Source organism: Carcharhinus amblyrhynchos, chromosome 12 (assembly GCF_965287045.1).
Source record: "Carcharhinus amblyrhynchos chromosome 12, sCarAmb.v2.hapA, whole genome shotgun sequence".
Lineage (NCBI taxonomy): Eukaryota > Metazoa > Chordata > Chondrichthyes > Carcharhiniformes > Carcharhinidae > Carcharhinus > Carcharhinus amblyrhynchos.
In genome coordinates, this window is record NC_137335.1 from 794,157 (window position 1) to 816,762 (window position 22,606).

General features: G+C 41.3%; 1 protein-coding gene across 1 annotated transcript in view; it reads left to right on the forward strand.

Annotated features, from left to right (window-relative positions):
• commd1 (copper metabolism (Murr1) domain containing 1) overlaps positions 1 to 22,606 on the forward strand; it is a 77,079-nt gene that overhangs the window by 10,592 nt on the left and 43,881 nt on the right. Inside the window, exon 2 of the mRNA XM_080199946.1 lies at positions 19,341 to 19,622. Within this exon, the coding sequence (XP_080056072.1) occupies positions 19,341 to 19,622 (282 nt within the window). The remainder of the gene's footprint in view (positions 1 to 19,340; positions 19,623 to 22,606) is intronic.

Here is a 22,606-nt window from a genome sequence, read left to right on the forward strand (position 1 = left end):
AGCAAGAACATCCTTCCTCCAATAAGGAGACCAAAACAGTACACAAAACTCCAGGTATGGCCTCATCAATGCCCTATACAATTGCAGCAAAACATCCCTATCCGTATACTCAAACCCTTTGAAGGCCAAGAATCCATTTGCTTTCTTTAATGACTGTTGTACCTGCGCACTTACTTTCGGCGATCAGATGCATGAGGACACCACAAGGTTTTGCTGAGTACCCACCTTTCTCAATTTGCATCCAAACAAGTAATAATCTGTCTTCCTATTATTGTTACAAAAGTGGATAACCTCACATTTATTCACATTATTCTGCCATCTGTCATGCACATGCCCGCACACTCAGCCTGTACAAATCACAGGCTGAATAGCAACTCTGCATCCTCCTCACAGCCCACACTCCCACCCAACTTTGTGTCATCTGTAGGTTTGGAGATAATACATTCAGTTCCCTCTTCCAAATCATTAATATATAATGTGAACAGTTGGGGTCCTAGCACAGATCCATGTGGAACCCCACTAGTCACTGACTGCCAATCAGAAAAAGACCCATTTATGCCAACTCTTTGCTTCCTATCTGCTAACCAGCCTTTTATCCATCTCAAGACATTACCTGCAATCCCATGTGTTTTATGTACATAACAGCCTGTTATGCGAGACTTTGTTGAAAGCCTTCTGAAAGTCTTAATAAACCACATCAAATGGTTCTCCTTGGTCAACTCTATTAGTTAGATCCTCAAATAATCTGTCAAGCATGATTTCCCTTTTGTAAATCCATGCTGACTTTGTCTGCTTATACCACTGCCTTCCAAGTGCTGAGTTATGAAATCTTTGATAATGGACTCTAGCAACTTCCTCAGTACTGACGTTAGGCTCACTGGTCTATAGTTCCCTGTTTTCTCTTTTTCAACAGCGTGCTTCATAGTGAGAGGATTTGTGTATAGGGATGTTTTGCTGCAGTTGTGTAGGATGTTGGTGAGGCAATGCCTGGAGTATTGTGTGCAGTTTTGGTGTCCTTATCTGAGAGAGGATGTCCTTGCTATACTGGGAGCACAGCGAAGGTTTACCCAGATGTTTGAAGAGTGAGAGGGGAATCTCATAGAAACTTATAAAATTCTAACAGGGTTAAACAGGGTACATTCAGAAAGAATGTTCCTGATGGTGGGAGGAGTCCAGAGCTAGGGGGTCATAGTTTGAGGATAAGGAGTAAATCTTTTAGAACTGAGGTGGTGAATTTGTGGAATTCACTACCACGTAATGTAGTGGAGGCCAAAACGTTGTGTGATTTCAAGAAGAAATTATATATAGCTCCTGGGGCTAAAGGGATCAAGGGATATTGAATTCAATGAACAGCCCTTATCAAAATGAATGGCAGATCAGGCTCAAAGGGCCGAATGACCTACTCTTCCTGTTCCTTTTTCATTATGTTGGCCTTTAGTTTGGGAAGTTGAGAGGTGATCTGATTTAAAGAAGTTTTAATAAATTAATATAATAGGACAGGTGGAGAGAAACCATTTTCTTTGGGAGTTCAGAAGGAGGTGGCATAAACTAAAATTAGAGTGAAGCCATTCTGGAGCGAAATCAGGAAGCGTTTTTCACACACACAGGGTAGTGGAAATCAGGAACTTATTCCACAAAAGGCTATGAATCATGGGCCTGTTGAAATTTTGAAGACTGCAATTGATCATTTTATTTTGGATTAAGGTACCAAAGGATTCAGAGGAAAGGCAGAAAAAGAAACTGAGATATTTATGAATTTTGCAGGTGAAAATCCAGGATTTAGCAAGTTTAAAGATCCTCGTTAAAGTTCTATGAACATACTGAAAACTGAGTAATGATGGTATTTATCATTCAAATATAGAGGAAGAAGATCCTCCTGAATAAACCTGCTCTCAACTGTGTGAAGCCAAACAATGTTTGCATGTGTGCAGGATTGAATCGGAAAGGTAAAACAAAGTTGCCATAAGGAACTAAATAAATTGTTACAGTGGTTGTATTTAAAAACAGATTCTGTAGCTTTTTTGAATAAATTAATTCAGATTTGTGAGATATAGGTGATGAAAGTTTCGAGAGGGATGGTCCTTAGACAATTCAGGACTGTTTTCTATACCCAGGTGCAGAGTATTCAAGTGAGTTGAAAATCCTCATTTAGTTCAGGCATAAGGAAACCGATAATTCTCTGCCTATTTTAATTGCGATGGGAACAAATTTATCAAATTCAAGGAAAAATTGTACAGATTTACCTTTGCAGTAGCACTTTGAGTAAAACAGTATGTTTATAACAAAGGATTGTTCTTGAAATTTGCAATGAGCCCGATTCCTTGATCATTCCTTGCTCTTCCTACTCCCTCCATCAACCAATTTTTTGTCTGTTCCCCAACTCGTGCTGCCTGAGATTCACTTGCTCAGTATGAGCAGAATGAGATTGAGGAACAGTGGTTTGGTAGCAGGCTGGATGGTGTGTGTGTCTCAGTCAGTCTAATTTCATGAGGGATTTTGTGTAATCTCCATTATTGCCACCAGAGGTTCTCAGTGTGTTTATAAATGATGACAATCAGCAGCACCAGTGTAGGGCTTGTTCATTGAAGCTTAACATTCATGAACATGATCTTATTACTGTATTTTAGAAATCCCAAATGTTTTGGCTAAGAAATTATTCAAACATTAAAAATATTTTTCCTGACTAATTTAAGGTAACTCCTATTGTATTGCATAACTTCAGTCTAGGTTTCCTATAACAATATTGCATCTGCTTCCTTATGTAAATTGCTTCCTTTTCCCAGGTTTTCTAAAGTTGCATCTAATTGTTCATTTTACACAGTTTTGTCATTTTATTGTTTGCTGAAATCTTGGATCTTGTGGAATCATACACAGAATTGGGTTGGGTATATTTCCCTCATCTGCATGTAAAAAGATATACTTTGGTGTCCACAAACAGCTCTTTATTGTCATTGTTGATGAACACTTGTAACCTCAGCCTTCTATTCAATCCTGTTGAGCTTCCACCATATCTTGTCCATCAGCAGGATTATCTACTTCCACATTAGTGCCAAACTGCAATTCTATCTTTACCTTGGTTTATCATCTATTCAAACTCATTGAAGTGTCCATTGCCTTGAAACTTGACAATTCCATACTGTCCTTAGCTGACAGGGGAGAGACCATGATAGGTAAGTGTGGATTTTTGTGGGTTACGTTTCTATTACTTGAGAGGGGGGGGCGGGGTTTCAGCAAATGTTTGAGCCTTTGGTATTGGAAGCCCTTGACTGGTTCTTTGTTCTCCATGACAGAGCTTCTTTGCCTAACATCAGGAAATTAGAGAGGTGATGGCTGCAACCAGTCAAGCCTCAAGCCAGAGGATACATAACATTTAGGCTGAATGTGAAAGGCAGCGAATGAGGTCCTTCCATTGAGCATGCCTCCTTCATTGAGAGAATCCTTCTCAATTCCTGTGGACCTGAAGCTGCTGACATCTGTTTGCAGGGCTTCCCAGTGCTAGATAGTTTGATATGACCTTCAAGAATGTTGCTGTCTGCACAAACTTTCTGAAGGTATTTGAGGAGAAGAGAGACCTGCCACAACTGAGAATCCTCAAAGCAGAGCCCCTCTTTTCTCTGCTGTTGCAAAGTGACTGTGGGGTAAATGTGCACTTCAACCCCCATATTCTTGCCATCGATGTGCACACCTACCTCCCCAGGTGCTTCCACAAGGTTGGGAACTGCACTGAGGCCAAGATGCCTTCAGGATCTGGACCAGCAAAGGGCACATCAAGGTGACACTCAAGACAAATGGTAGGGGAGCACTCCTCCACCTCCAGCTTTGCTAATGGGGGAGCTGCGGCTACCTTATCGATGTCTGGCAAAGTTTCCAGGCATGGGAAAATCTGGGCATGTTGCAGCCAACTGCAGCACTGTCATGTGCAAGCAGGAAGGTCATCAGACAAACGACTGCAAGCAATTAAGTGCTGTAAGCTGTGTGGCAGGCCAGGCCATCTCTCTAAACCCTGCTCCAAACAATGCTTCACTATGCACATGCCACAGAAGCCAAGGAAGAGCAAACAGACAGTGTGACCACTGCCAAGGGAGACTTGCAAACCTCCACCATCAAAGCCTTCAGTAAGCAGAATGGAACAAAGCAGGACATAGAGGGAGGTGAGGGGAACAGAAAGTGTGAGGTAGCAGATGACTAAACAGCACCACAAATCCCTGGACCTTTCAATTCTTGGCAGACCGAATCAATGGAGAAGGAACCAACAGGGGACCAATTGATGGAATGGCAATTGGCGAACAAGCCCAAAAAGAAAGAGGGGCAAAAAAGCACAAAACCACTTCTCAGATGAGCAGCAAGAGGCTACTCTCAACAGACATGCATGATGGGCTCTTGTTCTTTGAATGAAGAAGGACAAGGGTGGCACCTACAGAAGAAGCGGCAAAGCTTTAGGGAGGTGGAGGAGCAGACACCAGAACATTGGACATGAGGCCATCGCACCCTTAGGAAGACGAGAGCAGTAACGCCCCTGAGAGGGGAGTTGGATCAGAGAGACGTTTCTTCCAACTGAGAACCACTCAATCCTTACTCCTTGCAAGAAGGAACCCCTTTCCTCTCATCAGATGAGACCGGGAAGAACATTTCCAATGGGGCAGTTCTCCTCAGCCCATCAAAAGTGAGACAATTTGTGAACACCATGAGTATGCAGGATCAGAGCAAAGTTATTCATTCCGGAATCAAGGAATAGCTTATTTTCTCAAGGAATGAGCAGGCACTTGATCCAGTCATTGGCACAAAATATCAGTGCTCCTACTAAAGCGTGGTGGCACAGTGGTTAGTTCTGCTGCCTCACAGCACCAGGGACCTGGATTCAGGCCTGGATAGAGTGGACGTGGAGAGGATGTTTCCATTAGTAGGAAAAACTAGAACCAGAGGGTACAACCTCAGGCTAAAGGGATAATCCTTTAAAACAGAGATGAGGAGGAATTTCTTCAGCAAAGAGTGGTGTATCTGTGGAACTCTTTCTGCAGAAGGCTCTGGAGGCCGGGTCATCGAGTGTCTTTAAGACAGAGATAGTTAGGTTCTTGATTAACAAGGGGATCATGGGTTATGGGGTAAAGGCAGGAGAATAGGGATGAGAAAAATATCAGCCATGATTGAATGGCGAAGCTGACTCAATGGGCTGAGTGAAGCAGAATTAGGCCAATGTCCTATGGTTTTATAGTCTCCACAGTATTATAAAAAGACAATGCATGGAGTGTTTCAGATCACTAGAACATTAATCTTCAAAAGTACCTGCTGTTGTTTCAATTTGAGAAACCAAGTTGAAAGAACAAGTCCCAAAATGCAGACTACCACTGAGAAAGGGTGAACGAGCTGCAGGAGTAAATTGGGAAAGGTGATGCCAAAGTTAGGTTTTATGTCGTGAAGTTTTTAAAAAGAAGAAGGCAAAGTGGAATGCGAGGGAGGAAGAGATGTACCATTCCTAAATGTTCCTTCCTTAAGTTTGTGGGAAGTGGCTCACGTATGAATTCCAAGAAAAGATTGCATTGGCTGCTCCCCACATCCTGTATTATCAGTTTAAAAACAGCAGCTGTGCCTTGTGGTCAGAATTGAAATGAAGAAAGTAGAACATGTTTTAGTAATTGCTCAACTTCTGCAACTTTTTAAACAGTTTCCTCCCCAGCCTGTTTTGTGTTGTAGTTGAATCACGTTCTGGCTAATGAACTTAACACAGTACTAATCCAGAACAAAATCATTGTGATGACTAACTGACGCATATCATAAATGCGGATTAAACATCGTTGTAATATTTCTATTGTCTGGGTTTGCATTGATTCCTGTGTGTAGAAAGTTGAATGCAGGTATGAATTGAGCTTTACACGTTATTTGCATTCATATATTGAATGGATATTGATAAATTTGAGTGTCTCTCTAACATTTGACCCTTGAGCTTTTGCTACATTGCCAGAATCAATGACAATCCTTTGTTAATCTCCAGATGCTCTCTTCAAACAAAAAAGCTACTAACATATGTAACATAAAATGTCTGTTACACAGAACATCCCAAATTGTTTCAGAAAAATGTAATCAAAAAGAAGTATGCCAAATTGAAGGAGTGATTGAGGGGTGATCAAAAGCTTGGCCTGAGAGTTGAGAGCGAAGGAGAGTCTGGAAAAGAGCGTGGGAAATGGTGAGGTCAGTACAGGATTTCCCAAGTTTGGGTGTTAGGCACCCAACTGTTTATTGCAGAAGGCTGATGGGGCATTGCCAGAAGGAACCAGTATAAGAGAGGGGGGAATGCACAAAAAGACAGAGTCAGCAGAATGAAGCAATCAGGGCAGAGGGGATTGTCGATCTGGAGGAGGGTACAGAGAAAGGGAAGGTAATGCTATGAAGGGACTCAAAAATGAAGATTAAAATTTTAAATTTGACATGTTAGGATTGATCCATTGAAGGTCAACAAGGGCAGGTGTGATGGCAAGTAGAACTTGGTCAGTGCTAGAATATGAGCTATAGAACTTGAGTGGCAGTTTTTGGACGAAGGGAGACAGGCCAGGAGAGCATTTAATTAGATAAGTCAGTGATAAATTGTGTGGATGAGAGTTTTAAGATTTGTTTGGGGGCAGTGGCTGGTGATGCTATGGCAGTAATGCAACTTTAAAGATCCACATTGATGTGCTGCTGCATGTTTAGTTCAAACAGATCGTGTGTTTTTTAATATCAATATATTCACTGAAGTCTCAGTGACAAACATACTGGACTGCTAAGAAATATGTTGCCTTGCTTACAAAGTGAAACAATTTTCATTTGCAGTGTAATTTATGAAATATGTTTATAAATGTAGTGACTAATTTTGAGTGATAAAGCTGCAAACAACTTAGATCAGCTGCAAGTGGCATAGTGGTGAGCACTGCTTCCTCACAGCGTCAGGGACCTGGGTTCGATCCCCAGCTTGGGTCACTGTCTGTGAGGAGTTTGCATGTTCTCCCCTTGTCTGTGTGGGTTTCTTCCAGGTTCTCTGGTTTCAAAGAACAAAGAAAATTACAGCACAGGAAAAGGCTCTTCGGCCCTCCAAGCCTGCACCACCCATGCTGCCCAACTTAACTAAAACCCCCTATGCTTCCGGGGATGATATCCCTCTATTCCCATTTCATTCATGTCCCTGTCAAGACATCCCTTAAAAGTCACTACCGTATTCGCTTCCACGATCTCCCCCGGCAATGAGTTCCTAGCACCCACCACTCTCTGTGTAAAAAAAAAATCTGTCTCGTACATATCTTTTAAACCTTGCCCCTCACACCTTAAACCTATGCCCCCTAGTAATTGACTCTTCCACCCTGAGAAAAAGTTTCTGACCACTCTGTCCATGCCCCCTCTCAATCTTGTAGACCTCTATCAGGTCTCCCTCAACCTCCGTTGCTCCAAAGGTGTACAGGTTAGATGAATTGGCCATGCTAAATTGCCCCTTAGAGTCAGGGGGACTAGCTGGAGTAAACGCATGGGGTTATGGGGATAGTGCCTGGATGGGATTGTGGTTGGTGTAGACTCGATGGGCTGAATGGCCTCTTCACTATAGGATCTTTATCTCTGCTTTATTCCCACAGTCCAAATATGTGCAAGTTAGGTGGATTGGCCATCCCAAATTGCTCTTTAGTGTCCTGTGATATGTAGGTTAGAGGGATTAGTGGGGTAATTATATGCAGTTAAGGAGATTGGTCCTGGTGGGATGATGCTGTTTTGGAGAGTTGGTGCATACTCAATGGGCCAAATGACGACTACCTGCCATTATAGCCTATGAAGTGACTAATGCAAATGTTTTTATGTTCAATACTTGCACATTAAAATTATTAATTTTAATGAGTATTGTTACTATGAAGTAGTTTTTGAACATTACTACTTTATCTCTGCTAAGGCAGAGGCAGCATGAGGAAAAATATTTTCGCGCAATGAATAACTAAGACCTTGAGTACGTTGCCTGATGGGTTGGTGGTTACAGATTGTCTTCTAAAGGAACCTAAATAAATTCTTGAAGGAGGTAAAAAAAAATCCAAGAATATGGGGAAAGCGTGGCACTAACTGGATTACTCCTTGTAAGGGTTGGCACAGACTTGATGGACCATTTGGTCTCCTTCTGTGCTGTACTATTGTGTGATCCCACGAGAAGCTAATGACAATTATGTTAGGAATTCCCCAGACTGGAAATTAGCTACAAGATTTCTAGTAGATTTCTTTGGCATGGAGCCAGCCTGACACACACAATAGCACAAAAGGAACCATTCAACCTTGGGTCGGATCTAGACCCAATTCCAATTCCGTGATGTCTTCTTGATGTTTTATTTAATGGTGATCTTTCAAGAATCACTGGAGCCCAGGAGGGTCCCAGAGGGCCTGAAAATTGCTTATGTCACACCCCTGGTTAAGAAGGAAGGGAAGTTTAAAAAAAAAGGCAAATTACAGGCCGGTTAGCATGACCTCAGTCATTGGTAAGATTTTGGAGTCTGTTATTAAGGATGAGACTTCAGAATATTTGGAAATGCATGGTAAAATAGGGCAAAGTATGGCTTCATCAAGGGAAGGTTATGCCTGACAAATCAGTTGGAATTCTTTGAGGAGATAATGAGCAGGTTTGACATAGGAGAGCCAGTGGATGTTATGTACTTGAAATTCCAGAAGGCCTTTGACAAGGTGCCGCAGAGGAAGCTGCTGAGGAAGATTAGAGCTGGTGGTGTTAGAGATAAGGTACTAGTATGGATAGAAGATTGGCTGACTGGTAGAAGACAGAGTGGGGATAAAAGGATCCTTTTGAGGATGGCAGCCGGTGACTAATGGAATTGCGCAGGGGGTCAGTGTTGGGATCACAACTTTTCACTTTATACATCAATGATCTAGATGAAGGAACTGAGGACATTATTTAGTTTAGTTTGTTTATTAATGTCACAAGTAGGCTTACGATAACACTGTAGTGAAGTTACTGTGAAAATTCCCTAGCTGCCACACTCCGGCGACTGTTCGGGTACACTGAGGGAGAATTTAGCATAGCCAATGCATCTAACCAGCAACATCTTTTGGACTGTGGGAGGAAACCAGAGCAGTTGGAGGAAACCCATGCAGACACAGAAGAATGTGCAGATTCCACACACAGACAATGACCCAAGCCAGGAATTGAACCCGGGTCCCTGGTGCTGTGAGGCAGCAGTGCTAACCACTGTGCTGCCCCTGTGGCTAAGTTTGCAGATGATACCAAGATAGGCAGAGGGACAGGTAGTATTGAAGAGGTGGGAAAGCTGCAGAAGGACTTGGATAGGTTAGGAGAGTGAGCAAAGACATGGTAGATGGAACACAATGTGGAAAAGTGTGAGGTTATGCATTTTGGTAGAAAAAATAGAGGCATAGACTATTTTCTAAATGGGGAGAGGATTCAGAAATTGGAAGTACAAGGGGACTTGGGAGTCCTAGTTCAGGATTCTCTTGAGGTTAACTTGCAGGTTGACTTGGTAGTTGGGAAAGCAAATGTAATTTTAGCATTCATTCCGAGAGGACTAGAATACAAAAGCAGGGATGTACTACTGAGGCCTGATGAGGCTGAGGTGAGACCACATTTAGCAATCTTGGGGCCCCATATCAAAGGAAGGATGTATTGGTCTTGGAGTGGGTCCAGAGGAGGTTCATGAGAATGATCCCAGAATGAAAAGTTTGACATATGAGGAGCATCTGAGGACTATGGGTCTGTCCTTGATGGAGTTTAGAAGGAAGAAGGGAATCTAATTGAAACATACAGAATACTGAAAGACCTGGATAGAGTGGATATGGGGAAGATGCCTCCATTAGTAAGAGAGGCTAGGATCCAAGGACACAGCCTCAGAATAAAGGGATGACCCTTTAGAACAGGTGAGGAGGAATTTTTTCAGCAAAAGGATGATGAATTCATTGCCACAGAAGGCTATGAAGGCTAGATCATTTGAGTGTATTTAAGGTAGGGATAGATAGCTTCTTGATTGATAAGGGGATCAAAGGATACAGGGAAAAAGCAGACGAATGGGGTTGAGAAACTTATCAGCCATAATTGAATGATGAAGCAGAGTCGATGGGCCGAAAGGCCTAATTCTGCTCCCAGGTCTTATGTTGGCTTCAGAAGACTGTAAAATGTCTAATCAGAAGATGAGCTGCTGCTCCTCCATTTTGCATTGGGCTTCACTGGGACATTACATCAGGTCAAGGGTGAGCATGTGGGCATGGGAGCAACATAGGTAGCAAAATGGTATGCAACAGAATGTTTGGGTTACGCTTGTGGCCTGAATGAAGGTGTTCAGTGGACGAAATTGAACAAATTGTAAATGAAATGCTGTCTAACCTGAAAGAAACTTGGATGGTGAGAAGGGAGAGGGTAAAGGGGCAGGTATTGCACCTTCTGCGATTGCAGGGAAGATGCTTTGGGAAGGGGTTGAGGAGTTGGTGATGGAGGCACGGGCCTGTATTACAGAGGGAGCAGTCTCTTGGAAATGCTGAAAGGATGGGGTGAGGGAAGATTGTTTTGTGTTGGCACTGAACTGGAATTAGCGGAAGTGGCGGAGGATGTTCTTTTGCGTACAGAAGCTGGTGGGGTGGAAAGTGAGGACAAGGTGAACCCTATCATAGTCCTGGAAGGGAGGGGAAGGGGTGAGGGCAGAGGTGTGGAGAAAGTTGGATACAGTTAAGGGGGCGGCATCGGGGAGGAGACCTGTGTTTAGGAAGCCTCAGCTGGCCTCTCTGAGCTCACACCTATCCCAGATCTTTTAATTTGTCCACCCACTCCTAAATAATATTAAATCTATCACATTTCATCATAACTTCAGCTCTGAAAGAGCCACACAGCCTCAAAATGTTAACTCTGTTTCTCTCTTCAGATGCTGCCAGACCTGCTGTGTTTTTCCAGCATTTTCTGTTTCTATTTTAGATTTCCAGCATCGGCAGTATTTTGCTTTTATTTAGTTAGATCTAATGTGCTTCACAATGTGATTCAAATTAAATTACTGCCTTTGGCCTGACGTTTTCTTCTAATGATTTGAATTTTGCTGTTTTAATGACTCACTAATGTTTTGGGGACTCTGTGGCCTCTAACGTTTCGCCTGTTTCTGTTTTTAACTACTGGAATGTTAAATGCAGAATAATTTTTGATAGATATTGGATGAAAAGCTAAAAACATTGATTTTTAACATCTTATTGTCGCTTGTGCCAAAACATGTTATACACTTGGGCAGAGACACTACATGAACAAAGATTTTATATTTCATCGTGATTTTTGTAGCCTATTTTAAAAACAGATGGGCGAACGGGGAAGCCGTGGCAGATTATATTGTAATTGAGATATTTTATATGATAAATGGGATCATCAAACTAAAGCTTTTTGCTTTGTTTCTTTTTGATAGAAAATGTAGTAGGTATGTGCATAAAGTTTATGGGAGATGTGATTCATCCCTAAATGGTTTCTTGGAATTATGTGCAGTGAACAATAAATGTCTACTTAATGCGCATTTCTGCGACGATCAATATTTTGCAGAATAGGTTTAGAACGTTGAAAGTGTTGTTGTGTGGTTCCCAGAGACCACATCTGCTGAACTGTATGTATGATCTTAAAGATTTCAAATTAAATCTTGCTTTATAAAAATAAATATATTCTGTTTGCATCCTGGTGGGGGTGGTCTAGCTTTATCCAATAACTCACTTTGCTATGTTGAGCAGTGGGTGTGGATTCCATTTGTTCCCACCTTTGCTGGAATTATATTTCCAGTCACATTAATACGTATAAAAAAAACCTCCAAGTCAATCAATTGAGAAGGGAAAAAGGTGCAAGAATAAGATTACCCTGGTTAGGATGGAAACATAGATGAGTTTCGTGTGCTTGCATTCTGAGGCTTCTTTGCATTATAAACTTCCTGTCTTTAACGGTCTGGGACTGGTGTCACGAGTTGATAGCAATATTAGAGAGCTGTAGGTTTCAGTGCTTGCTGTTGCAGAAGAAGAGGGGTGCATTTTTTTTTGCTTTTTTGATATGTGTGAGAGGTTCTAAACATACGACAACTTGCGAGAGACACAGGTTTCTGAAGAATGTTATTTCCTTTATATCTGCAACTATTTTTACAGTCACTTGTTAAATGATCTACCCCTGGGGTAGTGTAGAGATGGCTTAGGTGTGACAGGAAAACAAAGTCCCAACTTGTGGTTTCAATGTGCGATAATTAAAGCTGCATTACAATCGTATGTCTTCACTTAGATGGTATATGTAAGTAAATGAGGTCCTAAGCGGCATGATACAGGAATGTGGTCTGCTTTGGAATGTTTGTTGCTGATGTCTTGCCGAATGCTGGATGTATAAAATGTTTATTGAAAATATATTTTTTACGATGTATCGAATGTCATCCGTATTTTTACTGCTCAGCAAAAAGACAATAAAAATTGTTTTCAATTTTCCATGAACCATTTTCATGGAGTCTTGAAAATTAACTAATTAAGCTGGAAGAGTTGATTTATGTTCTGCAATTCCCATGGTGCTGCTAGAATTATATGGAGAGGACAGACAGTGCAGCACCTTTAGGCCCAGTTATTATTTGTGGGAATGATACTTCCACTGTCATCAGTACTCAGAGAAAGTGTCCATCCTCTTGCCTGACATTGCTCCTCTGTTGTTCTGCTTCATTATTGATGCACTGAGCAAGCTGTGCCATTTGGTGCAGGCTAATTTGCGCACAACTTCCTTTAGGCCACTGTAAGAGACACCTGTTTCATCCAGAATGACTCAAACCTGCCAGTTTAAAGCAAGCAGCTAATGTCCTGATTTTCAGGAATAGTGATCAACTGAAGCGGCAGGGAATTTTCATCCAATCAGGTTTTCTAATAAACCAGCATGTGAAAGAAACCATCAGGTCTCCACGCGTATAGAGGAAGGGGTAGAGCTCCATAAATCTGCTGATGGTTTCAGTCCACAAATATGATCCTATACATTAATGTCCATTACTCAGGCAGAGTTTGATGCTTTCAGTTTATATCATTCATGGTACCTGCATCATTCAGCATTCCAAGAGAGAGTGAACAGTTGGGAGATCGAGGCTACCCTTTGAACGCCTGACTTGTTCCTCAATTAAGAGTATCCACACAGTCGCAGAATGGAAATACAGTGAGGCCTTTACCGTGTTCTGGGGACATACCAAAGGGGTGCTGTAGCTAGGTCTCATTTTTAGATTGTTCAAGTGAGGTGTCTCTCAGCACTCCTGTCAAAATGTTCCAAATTGTCGTCATCCAGTGCATAGTGCACAAATCATCTAGAAAGGAGAGAGAGTGCAGTGAGGTGACGAACAAACTCGAGATGTCAAAGGTGCATTAGAGAGAACAAGAAAAAACTTGTATTTGTGTAGTACTTCTCACAGCCTCAGGGTGTCCCTGTTGTAGTATAGCAGATGAGGACACAGTCAGAAGATTACAGACATGAGGACACACGAGGATGGCCTCAACCGGGGTCTTGGGTTCATGTCACACTATCTGTAGCCCCCACGACTTGCCTGGGCTTGCAAAATCTCACTAACTATCCTGGCTGGAGACAATACACATCTCTTTAACCTGTGCTTAACCTTCTGTCCGCTCACATTGTCTGTACCTTTTAAGACTTGATTACCAGTAAAGACTCGCATTCCAAACATTATCTTGTATATTCAGTTTGTGTCTTTATATGCCCTGTTTGAGAACATGACTCCCGCTCACCTGGTGAAGGAGCAGCACTCCGAAAGCTAGTGGCTTGTACTACCAAATAAATCTGTTGGACTTTAACCTGGTGTTGTGAGACTTCTTATTGTAGTGTAGCAGATACAGCTGCTAATTTATGCACAGAAAGCTGCCACAAACAGCAATGTGAAGAGCCAGATGATTATTGCAGTGATGTTGGTTGAGACTTAAATGCTGGGCAGGGTATTGGCGAGAACTTGCCTTTTGTTCTTTAGTAGTGCCAACAGATCTTATAAATCCATTTGTGAAGGTTTAACGTCTCATCTGAATTATGCCTTCTTTCAGAAAGTGAAGGCACTCTATCAGCATTCATTCTATACCCTTGTCGCTGGGGAGTGAGATTTAAATCTTCTGAGACATGCATGTGCAACTGACTGAGGAATGGTTAATATTAGTGGAAGGGTGATCGGTACTGAACTCTGAGAATTGTTAGTAGTGCACATATGGCACTGACTAACTTTGGGTTTTCCAAGAATTCCTGCACATTATCACAACACTTGCTGCATATTGCCTCAATTGAAGTTGAATTGTCAGATTCTTTCTCCTAAGTATGTACTTAAAGTCTTCATGAACAAATATTACCAACACAAAGAGAATAAAGCTGTAATTATTTTGTGATAGTTGTAGCTTAGGAACCCTATGAAGTTGGTTGTCCTGCTTTTATTAAATTATGTGTATACTGTCTGAGTGAAAAGAGCAACTATAACGACATATTGGGGTTGGGTGGTCAAGCATGAGCCTTGAGCCCATGGGTGCAAGGCTATGGGATTCCATGTTGACTGTGCAGTAACTGTCCTCAGCTGCTTACTCTGTCGCACGTTCTCAGTTGTTTGAAAGGCCTGGCCAGAACACAAGAAATAGGAATAGGCTACCATTCCTTTTAAGGCTGCCCTGCTGCCACTCAACACAGTAAGAAGTCTTACAACGCCAGGTTAAAGTCCAACAGGTTTATTTGTAGCAAACGCCACTAGCTTTCTGGGCTTTGCCCCACTCACCTGACGAAAGGGCAAAGTCTCAAAAGCTAGTGGTGTTTGCTACAAATAAACCTGTTGGACTTTAACCTGGTGTTGTGAGACTTCTTACTGTGTTTATCCCAGTTAAACGCCGACATCTCCACATCAAGGCCACTCAATACAATCATGGCTGATCTGAGCTGGCCTCTGCTCCTTTTCTGTGCCATTTCCCCACAACCCTCTATTCCTCGATCTATCATATATTTATCCCTCCCCACTTTAAATACTTGTAATGATCCAGCCTCCACCACCCTTTGGTGTAAAGAATTCCAGAGATTTGCCACACTCTGCTAGAAGAAATTTCTATGTACCTCATTTTAGATGACCAGCGCTTTATCTTGTATCTTGTTCAAGATTCCCACCACTGAAAGCATCTCACCCTGTCAAGCCCCCTCAGGATCTTATGTTGAATAAGGTCACCCCTCACTCCTCTAAACTCCAAGGAATACAGATCCAGAGTCTTTCAATAAGGCAACCCTCTCATTCCAGGAATTAGTCTGGTGAATCTCATTTGGACTGTCTCCAATGTTACTTGATCTCATTTTAGATGAAGGGACGAAACCTGTACGCAGTATTCCAGGTGGGGCCTCACCAACGCCCTGTACAATTGCAACAAAACCTCCCTATTTTTAAATTCCAACCTCATAGCCATAAAGGCCAAATGCCATTTGGCTTCTTAATTACTTGTTGGACCTGTCTGCTAGTTTTTTGTGATTATGCACTGGAACACCTTGACCCCTCTGTACTTAGATGCAGTCTCTCCCCATTCAGACAGTAATCTGCCTTTTGATTCCTGCTGCTGACCTCTCATTTCCGGATACTAAGCTTCATTTGCCGAGTTTTCACCCAGTCGCATTGGCTGTTTTCCAATCTCCTGGCACCCTCCCAGAATCTAGCAAGTTTGAAAAATTTCAACCAATTGGTCTCCTATCTCTGTAACCACTTCCATTAGAAGTGGCATGGATAGAGTGGATAGTCAGATGCTCTTCCATAGGGTAGAAAAGTGAAGTACTAGGGGACTTAGGTTTAGGATGTCTGGGGAAAAGCTTAGAGGAGATGTGTGAGGCAAGTTTTTTTACGCAGAGAGCAGTGAATGTCTGGAACGCGCTGCCTGAAGAGGTGGTGGGAACAAGTTCGATAGTGGCATTTAAGGAGCAACTAAACAAACACATGAATAAGATGCGCAGTACATAAGTGCATATGGTTTTAATTTAGGACGGCATCAGCAATGAGTGTTCCTAGCTATTCAATGAACTGATGTTAAGATGGTGTTCAATGTTAGCGTTTTTACATCATGACACTACACTACAAACTTGGTGAGCAGCCTCAGTCCATGTACAAGGGTATTAAGAGATGAGGAGATCTGTAACAATATAGTCATATCCTTAGCTGACTGGAGTCTTTATGTTGATATTTGTCCAGACTGATGATTACACAAGAACCCTGTAACTGGAATTGACAGCACAACAGCGCAGACTTGGAGGGCGAAAGGTCTGATCCTGTGCTGTCCTGTTCTTTATTCTAACCCTAGCATGCAGTTCATCAGGTTCTGGTGACGTGATTGCCCTAAACCCTTTGAGTTTCTCTAACACTCTGCAACTCAAGAACAGCTTCTTCCCTGCTACCATCAGACTTTTGAATGGATCTACCTCACATTAAGTTGATCTTTCTCTATACCCTAACTATGATTGTAACACTACATTCTGCACTCTCTCCTTTCCTTTTGTATGTATGGTATGCTTTGTCTGTTTGGCGTACAATAAACAATATTTTTCACTGTATACTAATACATGTGACAATAATAAATCAAATCAAAACCTTGTGATTGGGATATTTCTAAGTTACTATGTTAGTTGAAATCAGCCCATTTGATATCTTGGAGATCTTTGCAATGTCTTCTATGGTGAAGATTGATGCAAAAAAAATTATTTGGCAAAGCTGCCATTTCTTTGCTGTTATCAGTCAGCAGGAGCCCCACATTTACCTTAGTCGCTCAATTTCTGTTTATATATCCATAGAAATTCTTACTGTTTGTTTTTATGCTGCATGCAAGTTTTCTCTCAAAATTTGTTTCCCCTGTGGGATGGGAAGATCTGGGGTAGCAGTCTCATTGGGCCACCACCTGCTGTTTCTCTGGGGCTGGGTATCTCAGTTTGGTAACAAGTAAATTTTGTGACAGTAGTGTTAGGATGTCTGTGATCTGAGGGACATCTGTCTATGCCCTCCACCATTTGAATAGGTTCCAGTTTTCTGGTTCTAACTGTACTCTTTACCAAGGACATCCAATCTCTCTCTATCCCTATCACGACAGTCTGAGGGCTCTCCGCTACTTACTTGAATAGAGATCCAACCAGTTTCCAGCCTTCTCTGTGTGGCTAAACTTGTCTAATTTATCCTTCAACTTGCCTCCCGAATAAAAGGTGTATCAATGGTACTCAATGTTTTGAATCCAATATGACTATTCAGAACTTGGGTACTTTTGTTTCTTTGATTCTTTTCCTGTGGCATCCACAATCCCTTTTGGCCCTAGAAGATTAACTTTCCTGTCATTCAATCTCTCTTGTCCTCCAGCCTATCACAGACCTTCGCTTTGTCTTTGTCTACCCACCTCTTGCTTAAAACCTATTACATCTGTAACTTTTCCCAGTTCTGCGAAAAGGTCATTGACTTGTAACATTAACTCTGTTTCTGTCTCCAAAATGCTGCTTGAACCGAGCATTTTCTGTTTTTATTTCAGCTTCCATGGTATTCTGCCTTTATGATTAAGCCTATTTCCACAATGCAGACCATTGCTAGCACGTAGAGTGGGGTCATCAGGTTGAGTGAACAGTTCTGTACAAAAAGTATTTCTGTTGGAGGAAATGCAAATGTAGTCACTTAAGCGCTCCTGTTTTGCATGTTTCTTGATGACTGTGTGCAGTAGACAATGCATTCCTGTGTAATTGGACATGTTATCCTTGCATATCATTGATGTATACATGTGATAAACTATTAAGTGAAACTTACAATTGAATGGTAGAGATAATTTGCTCCCACTTCAAAGTTCATTTTATTCGATTTGCTTGGTTTTATTTGGAGAAGTAACATTCTGCTTTGTTGTTTGTTCTCTTCCACACATAATCTTTTTACTAAAGCCAACACAATACCCCGTGTGATGATTCACAAGTTTGAACATTGTGATCCCATTGTGATTGCTGCTTTCTGATATGTTGTAAATTACATCTCCAACCATTTTTCCATTTGAATAGTTCCTTTTATCAATGTTAGTCACTTCTCAGGTTGCTGTGTGGGCCAGTTAGAAAATTCCTAATTGCCAGTTCTTCACTTACTCATGACTGTGGTGTAGATGCTTTAATGCATTTGTATTGTCAGAAACCCAGATTCTCACTGTTAATTCATTAATAATGGAGTTGGTAGCAGTGAAATGTTCACTGCCCTTTTAACATTTATAATTATTTGCTTCTATGTTCAAAATTGTAAGTGTATTGTTACGGTTTTGTAATTTAATATAACTGTACTTAACATTATTTTGTATCTTTTCAAAATAATTTTACCCATCACTTGTAATCCAGATCTCTCAGAATCTCTCTGGGCATTCTCCAGTTACAGACCACTGATTCTGTCTATATGTAGGCTAACTTCAAAGTGAAAGCTAGCTGTTGCATATATGTTTTTATCCCGTCTGCTGCCATCAGCAATGAGTGTTCCGAGCTACTCAATGAACTGATGTTAAGATGGTGTTCGGTGTTAGTGTATTTACATCATGACACTACGCTACAAACTTGGTGAGCAGCCTCAGTCCATGTACAAGGGTAATAAGAGATAAGGAAACCTGTAACGATATAGTTGTCTCCTTAGCTGACTGGAGTCTTGAAGTTGATATTTGTCCATACTGATGATTACACAAGAACCCCATATCTGGAGCTGACAGCACAACAGGAGCTTGAGAAGCCTTTTACATTACATCATGTTCCAGCATATAGCAGAGTGCCCAAAAGTGCTGCTTTCCTGAATTTATTTTTCAATTGGACCACTGGACTGTATCTGAATTGAGCAGCAAAGAGAAGGCAGATGCTTGCCTTAGCTATCAACACAATGAAAAAGATTGAATAACAATTAAATAGCTAATATTAAACTGGAACGGGTTGTTCACATTGTGATTTCACAAGAACTATGGTGAGTTGCATACTTCAGAGTGGTACCTCTTAACGGAGTTCCCTCAGTATTACTGGAGTGTCTGTCTTCATTTTTGCGCCACTGTCCTGGAGTGGGATTTGAACCTTCTGACTCGGAGTGCTACCCCTTGAGGCATGACTGATCGTGTACAAAGTTATAGAGTGCATTTGAGTTGAGTAATGTTGGTGGTGGTGGTGGTGGTGGTGGTGGTGGTGGTGGTGGTGGGTGGCGGTGGGTGGCGGTGGCAAGATACCGAATACCTTGCTGTGGCAATCCGCACCATATTTTTGTAGAATGCACTTTCCAGCCTGTCTGGTCGGGCTATGATTTGTGCTGTATCTCTTAAACAAATGGTTTTGGTGAATTATGGTGAACACTTTTGATCTGATATGAGTTTCATCTCAACAGTCGATAGCATCTGCAGACATGGACTTCAATCAACTGGAAGCCTTCTTGACAGCACAGACCAAGAAACAAAAAGGAATTACCCTGGAGCAGGCGGAGGTTTTTACAAAATTTTGGAAAGCACATAAAGTTAAAATCCGAGAAAGTCTTATTAATCAGAGCAAGTGGGAGAACTGCCTGAGGAACTTAAGTTGGAGAGTTGACCTGAAATCTCAATCCAGATACTTGGATCAATTAAACACACCGGTTGCTATTGTAGAGCTTGAACTTGGAAAGAGTGATCAGGTAAGAACTGAACCTGGGAATGACACATAGGTAGTAGATAAATAATTGTGCCCTATATTTCTTAGAATATTCATAGAAAAAATGACCATCTTGTCATCATTCTTATGCTCACATTAATCACAGGCAAAATCCAGCGGTGTGATAAGAGGCAGTTTTAAAGAAAATAAAATGCACCGTGAAATTCACTCTTTTAAAACAAATTTTTCTCCACCAATTCTCTGTCTATCAAAGGCTATCAGACTATGGGAGGAAAGAGAGGGACATGGGCAATTAATTGCAGTTGATTCTAACAGTCCTCACTGGGCAATTATATATACGCACTTCCAACAGGAATTGGCAGATGACGATCAGCTGGTTTTTCCCTTTCACCCAGGAATGTACGAATGCTAAGCATTATTTTGACTAATGCTCACAATGGGCTGAATGGTTTACTTCTGGGCTATACTTTCTAAACGGAAAACTTTTACTTTACCTGTATGCCATAATTAATGGCAGGTTAGATATTAGAATTTTAACTTCAAGGACAATGAATTATATATTTTCAAAATATCTTTTACACATGTCCCCTGTGAGCTTATGCTTGGCTGTAGGTTAACATTCTGAGCAGAACTCCATTGTAAGGAAACTATAAAAGAGCATTTCCAAGCGTATGAGGATGTTAAATTATTTTAAAATTTCCATAAAAAACAGGATTTGTCAATCTTATCCTTTTACTGTTGTCTTGAAGTTTGCTGACTATGACTCCACAGGTTGCAATGGCTCATTGATACCTTACTATCAAAGTCTCGACAGTCAGTGTTGACATGTTGTTCAAACGTGGGCCTGTCATGGCCCAACTTTGACTCAATACACATTAAGAAGTCTCTTACTACCAGGTTAAAGTCCAACAGGTTTATTTGCAATAAAATCCAAATAAACATGTTGGACTTTAATCTGGTGTTGTGAGACTTCTTACTGTGCTTACCCCAGTCCAACACCGGCATCTCCACATCATCAATACACATTCCCAGCAGGATGCACTACTTCTAATTCATTTTCTTTTCTTCTTGGGCTATTCTCTGCCTTACTGGCTTCTTCCTGTCATCCGCTCAAGCCACCTCTGTTCTCTGGTACTTTACTCCTAATGTGAAGATGCCAGCTTTGGACTGGGGTAAACACAGTAAGAAGTCTCACAACATCAGGTTAAAGTCCAACAGGTTTATCTGTTTGCTAGTGACGTTTGCACTTTAACTTGGTGTTGTGAGACTTCTTACTGACTTTACTCCTTACCAGTAACCCATCACTGCTCCTCTGTCTAACTCTCCTGCCACTTCCAGGGGCTTGAATCCCCTTTAGATAAGTCCACACTCTTTCAACATTCTCCCAAGAACCACTAAGGCATTTATTGTTGCCTCCTTACAAACTGCACCACAAATTGTTCCATCCTCACTGGGCATATTGCTCCAGAATTCCACTTGTTCCCAGTTTATCTGCCTAGCACTGACCCCTTGGAATGTGTTTGTGTAGCAGCAGTCACTGGCCCTGTCACTCCCTCAATCCAGTAAACTACTTTAGATTTATATCGATGACAGTAGTGAAGGCCGTGGATTTTGAACATGTTATAAGTATCATTGTGGCTTAGTATTTTGAACAATTTATATATAATCCAATTATGGACATCTCTTGCATTCACCTGCCATTTCCTGTAGCACTCAGAAAATGCAGAATTTGTATTTCTCCTATAAACCAATCTAATGCTGGAAACCATTTCTATCTCTAAGCCCAAATAATTTTATAAAGTGTTTCATAACCTAGTCTCTGGCACAACCTCTACAAACCACAGAGCCCACGTGTCTTGGTTTGTAAATGCCAGGTGTTTTCTTTGCCAGCTCTTGATCTGTATTCTGCAAGAAAGAACTTGTGTTCTTTAAGAGCCCCTCAATTGAACAAAGGATGTTTGTTGAACATTCAACAGTGTCAGCCAGTTAAAATATTAACACTTTCCCAAAAGAATGCCTTAACCCCTATTACCTTCCCAACCACACAACTTTTCATTGCAAATCTATCCAGAGGCAATTTCCTCCACGAGCCCAAATCCAAACCTACGATTTAAAAAAACAATTGTTAAAATTATGAAGTAGGTTTAAGGAAAATCTGTTCCATGTGATGGCCCAATTATCTCCAGTATAATAGGGACATATATCATGGACCAGGGGAAGGGTTAATTTAAACAGCATTGATTTCTCCTCTTACCATTAACAGAAGTGTATTTTGATATGTTTCCATTTTTATAAGTGAGTAAGTACATGCTTCCCAACCCCTCAGTTTTGATGCAATCCAAATTTGTTAATAACCCTGCTATACCCATCTTACCCACGTAACTGTTTAAATATTTTTTAAAAGACAATTGTACCTGCCTCTACTACTACCTCTGGCAGCTTGTTCCAAACACTCGCCACTCTCTGTGTAAAAAAAAAAAAAAAAATTGTCCTTCTGGACAATTTTACATCTCTCCCTTCTCACTGTAAACCTATGTCTTCTAGTTTTAGACTCCCTTACTTTGGGAAATGTTATTGACTAGCTGATCTATGCCCCTCATTATTTTATAGACCTCTATAAGATCACCTCTCAGCCTCCTACCCTCCAGGGAAAGTAATCCCAGTCTATCCAGTGTCTCCTTATAACTCAAACCATCAAGTCCCGGTAGCATCTTGGTAAATTTTTTCTGCACTCTTTCTAGTTTAATAATATCTTTTCTGTAATAGGGTGACCAGAACTGTACACAGTATTCCAAGTGTGGCCTTACCAATGTCTTGTACAACTTCAACAAGATGTCCCAACTCCTGTATTCAATGTTCTGACCAATGAAACTAAACATACTGAAAGCCTCCTTCACCACTCTGTTCACCTGTGACTCTGCTTTCAAGGAGCTATGAACCTGTACCCCTGGATCTCTTTGTTCTATAACACTCTCCAACACCCTACTATTAACTGAGTAGGTCCTG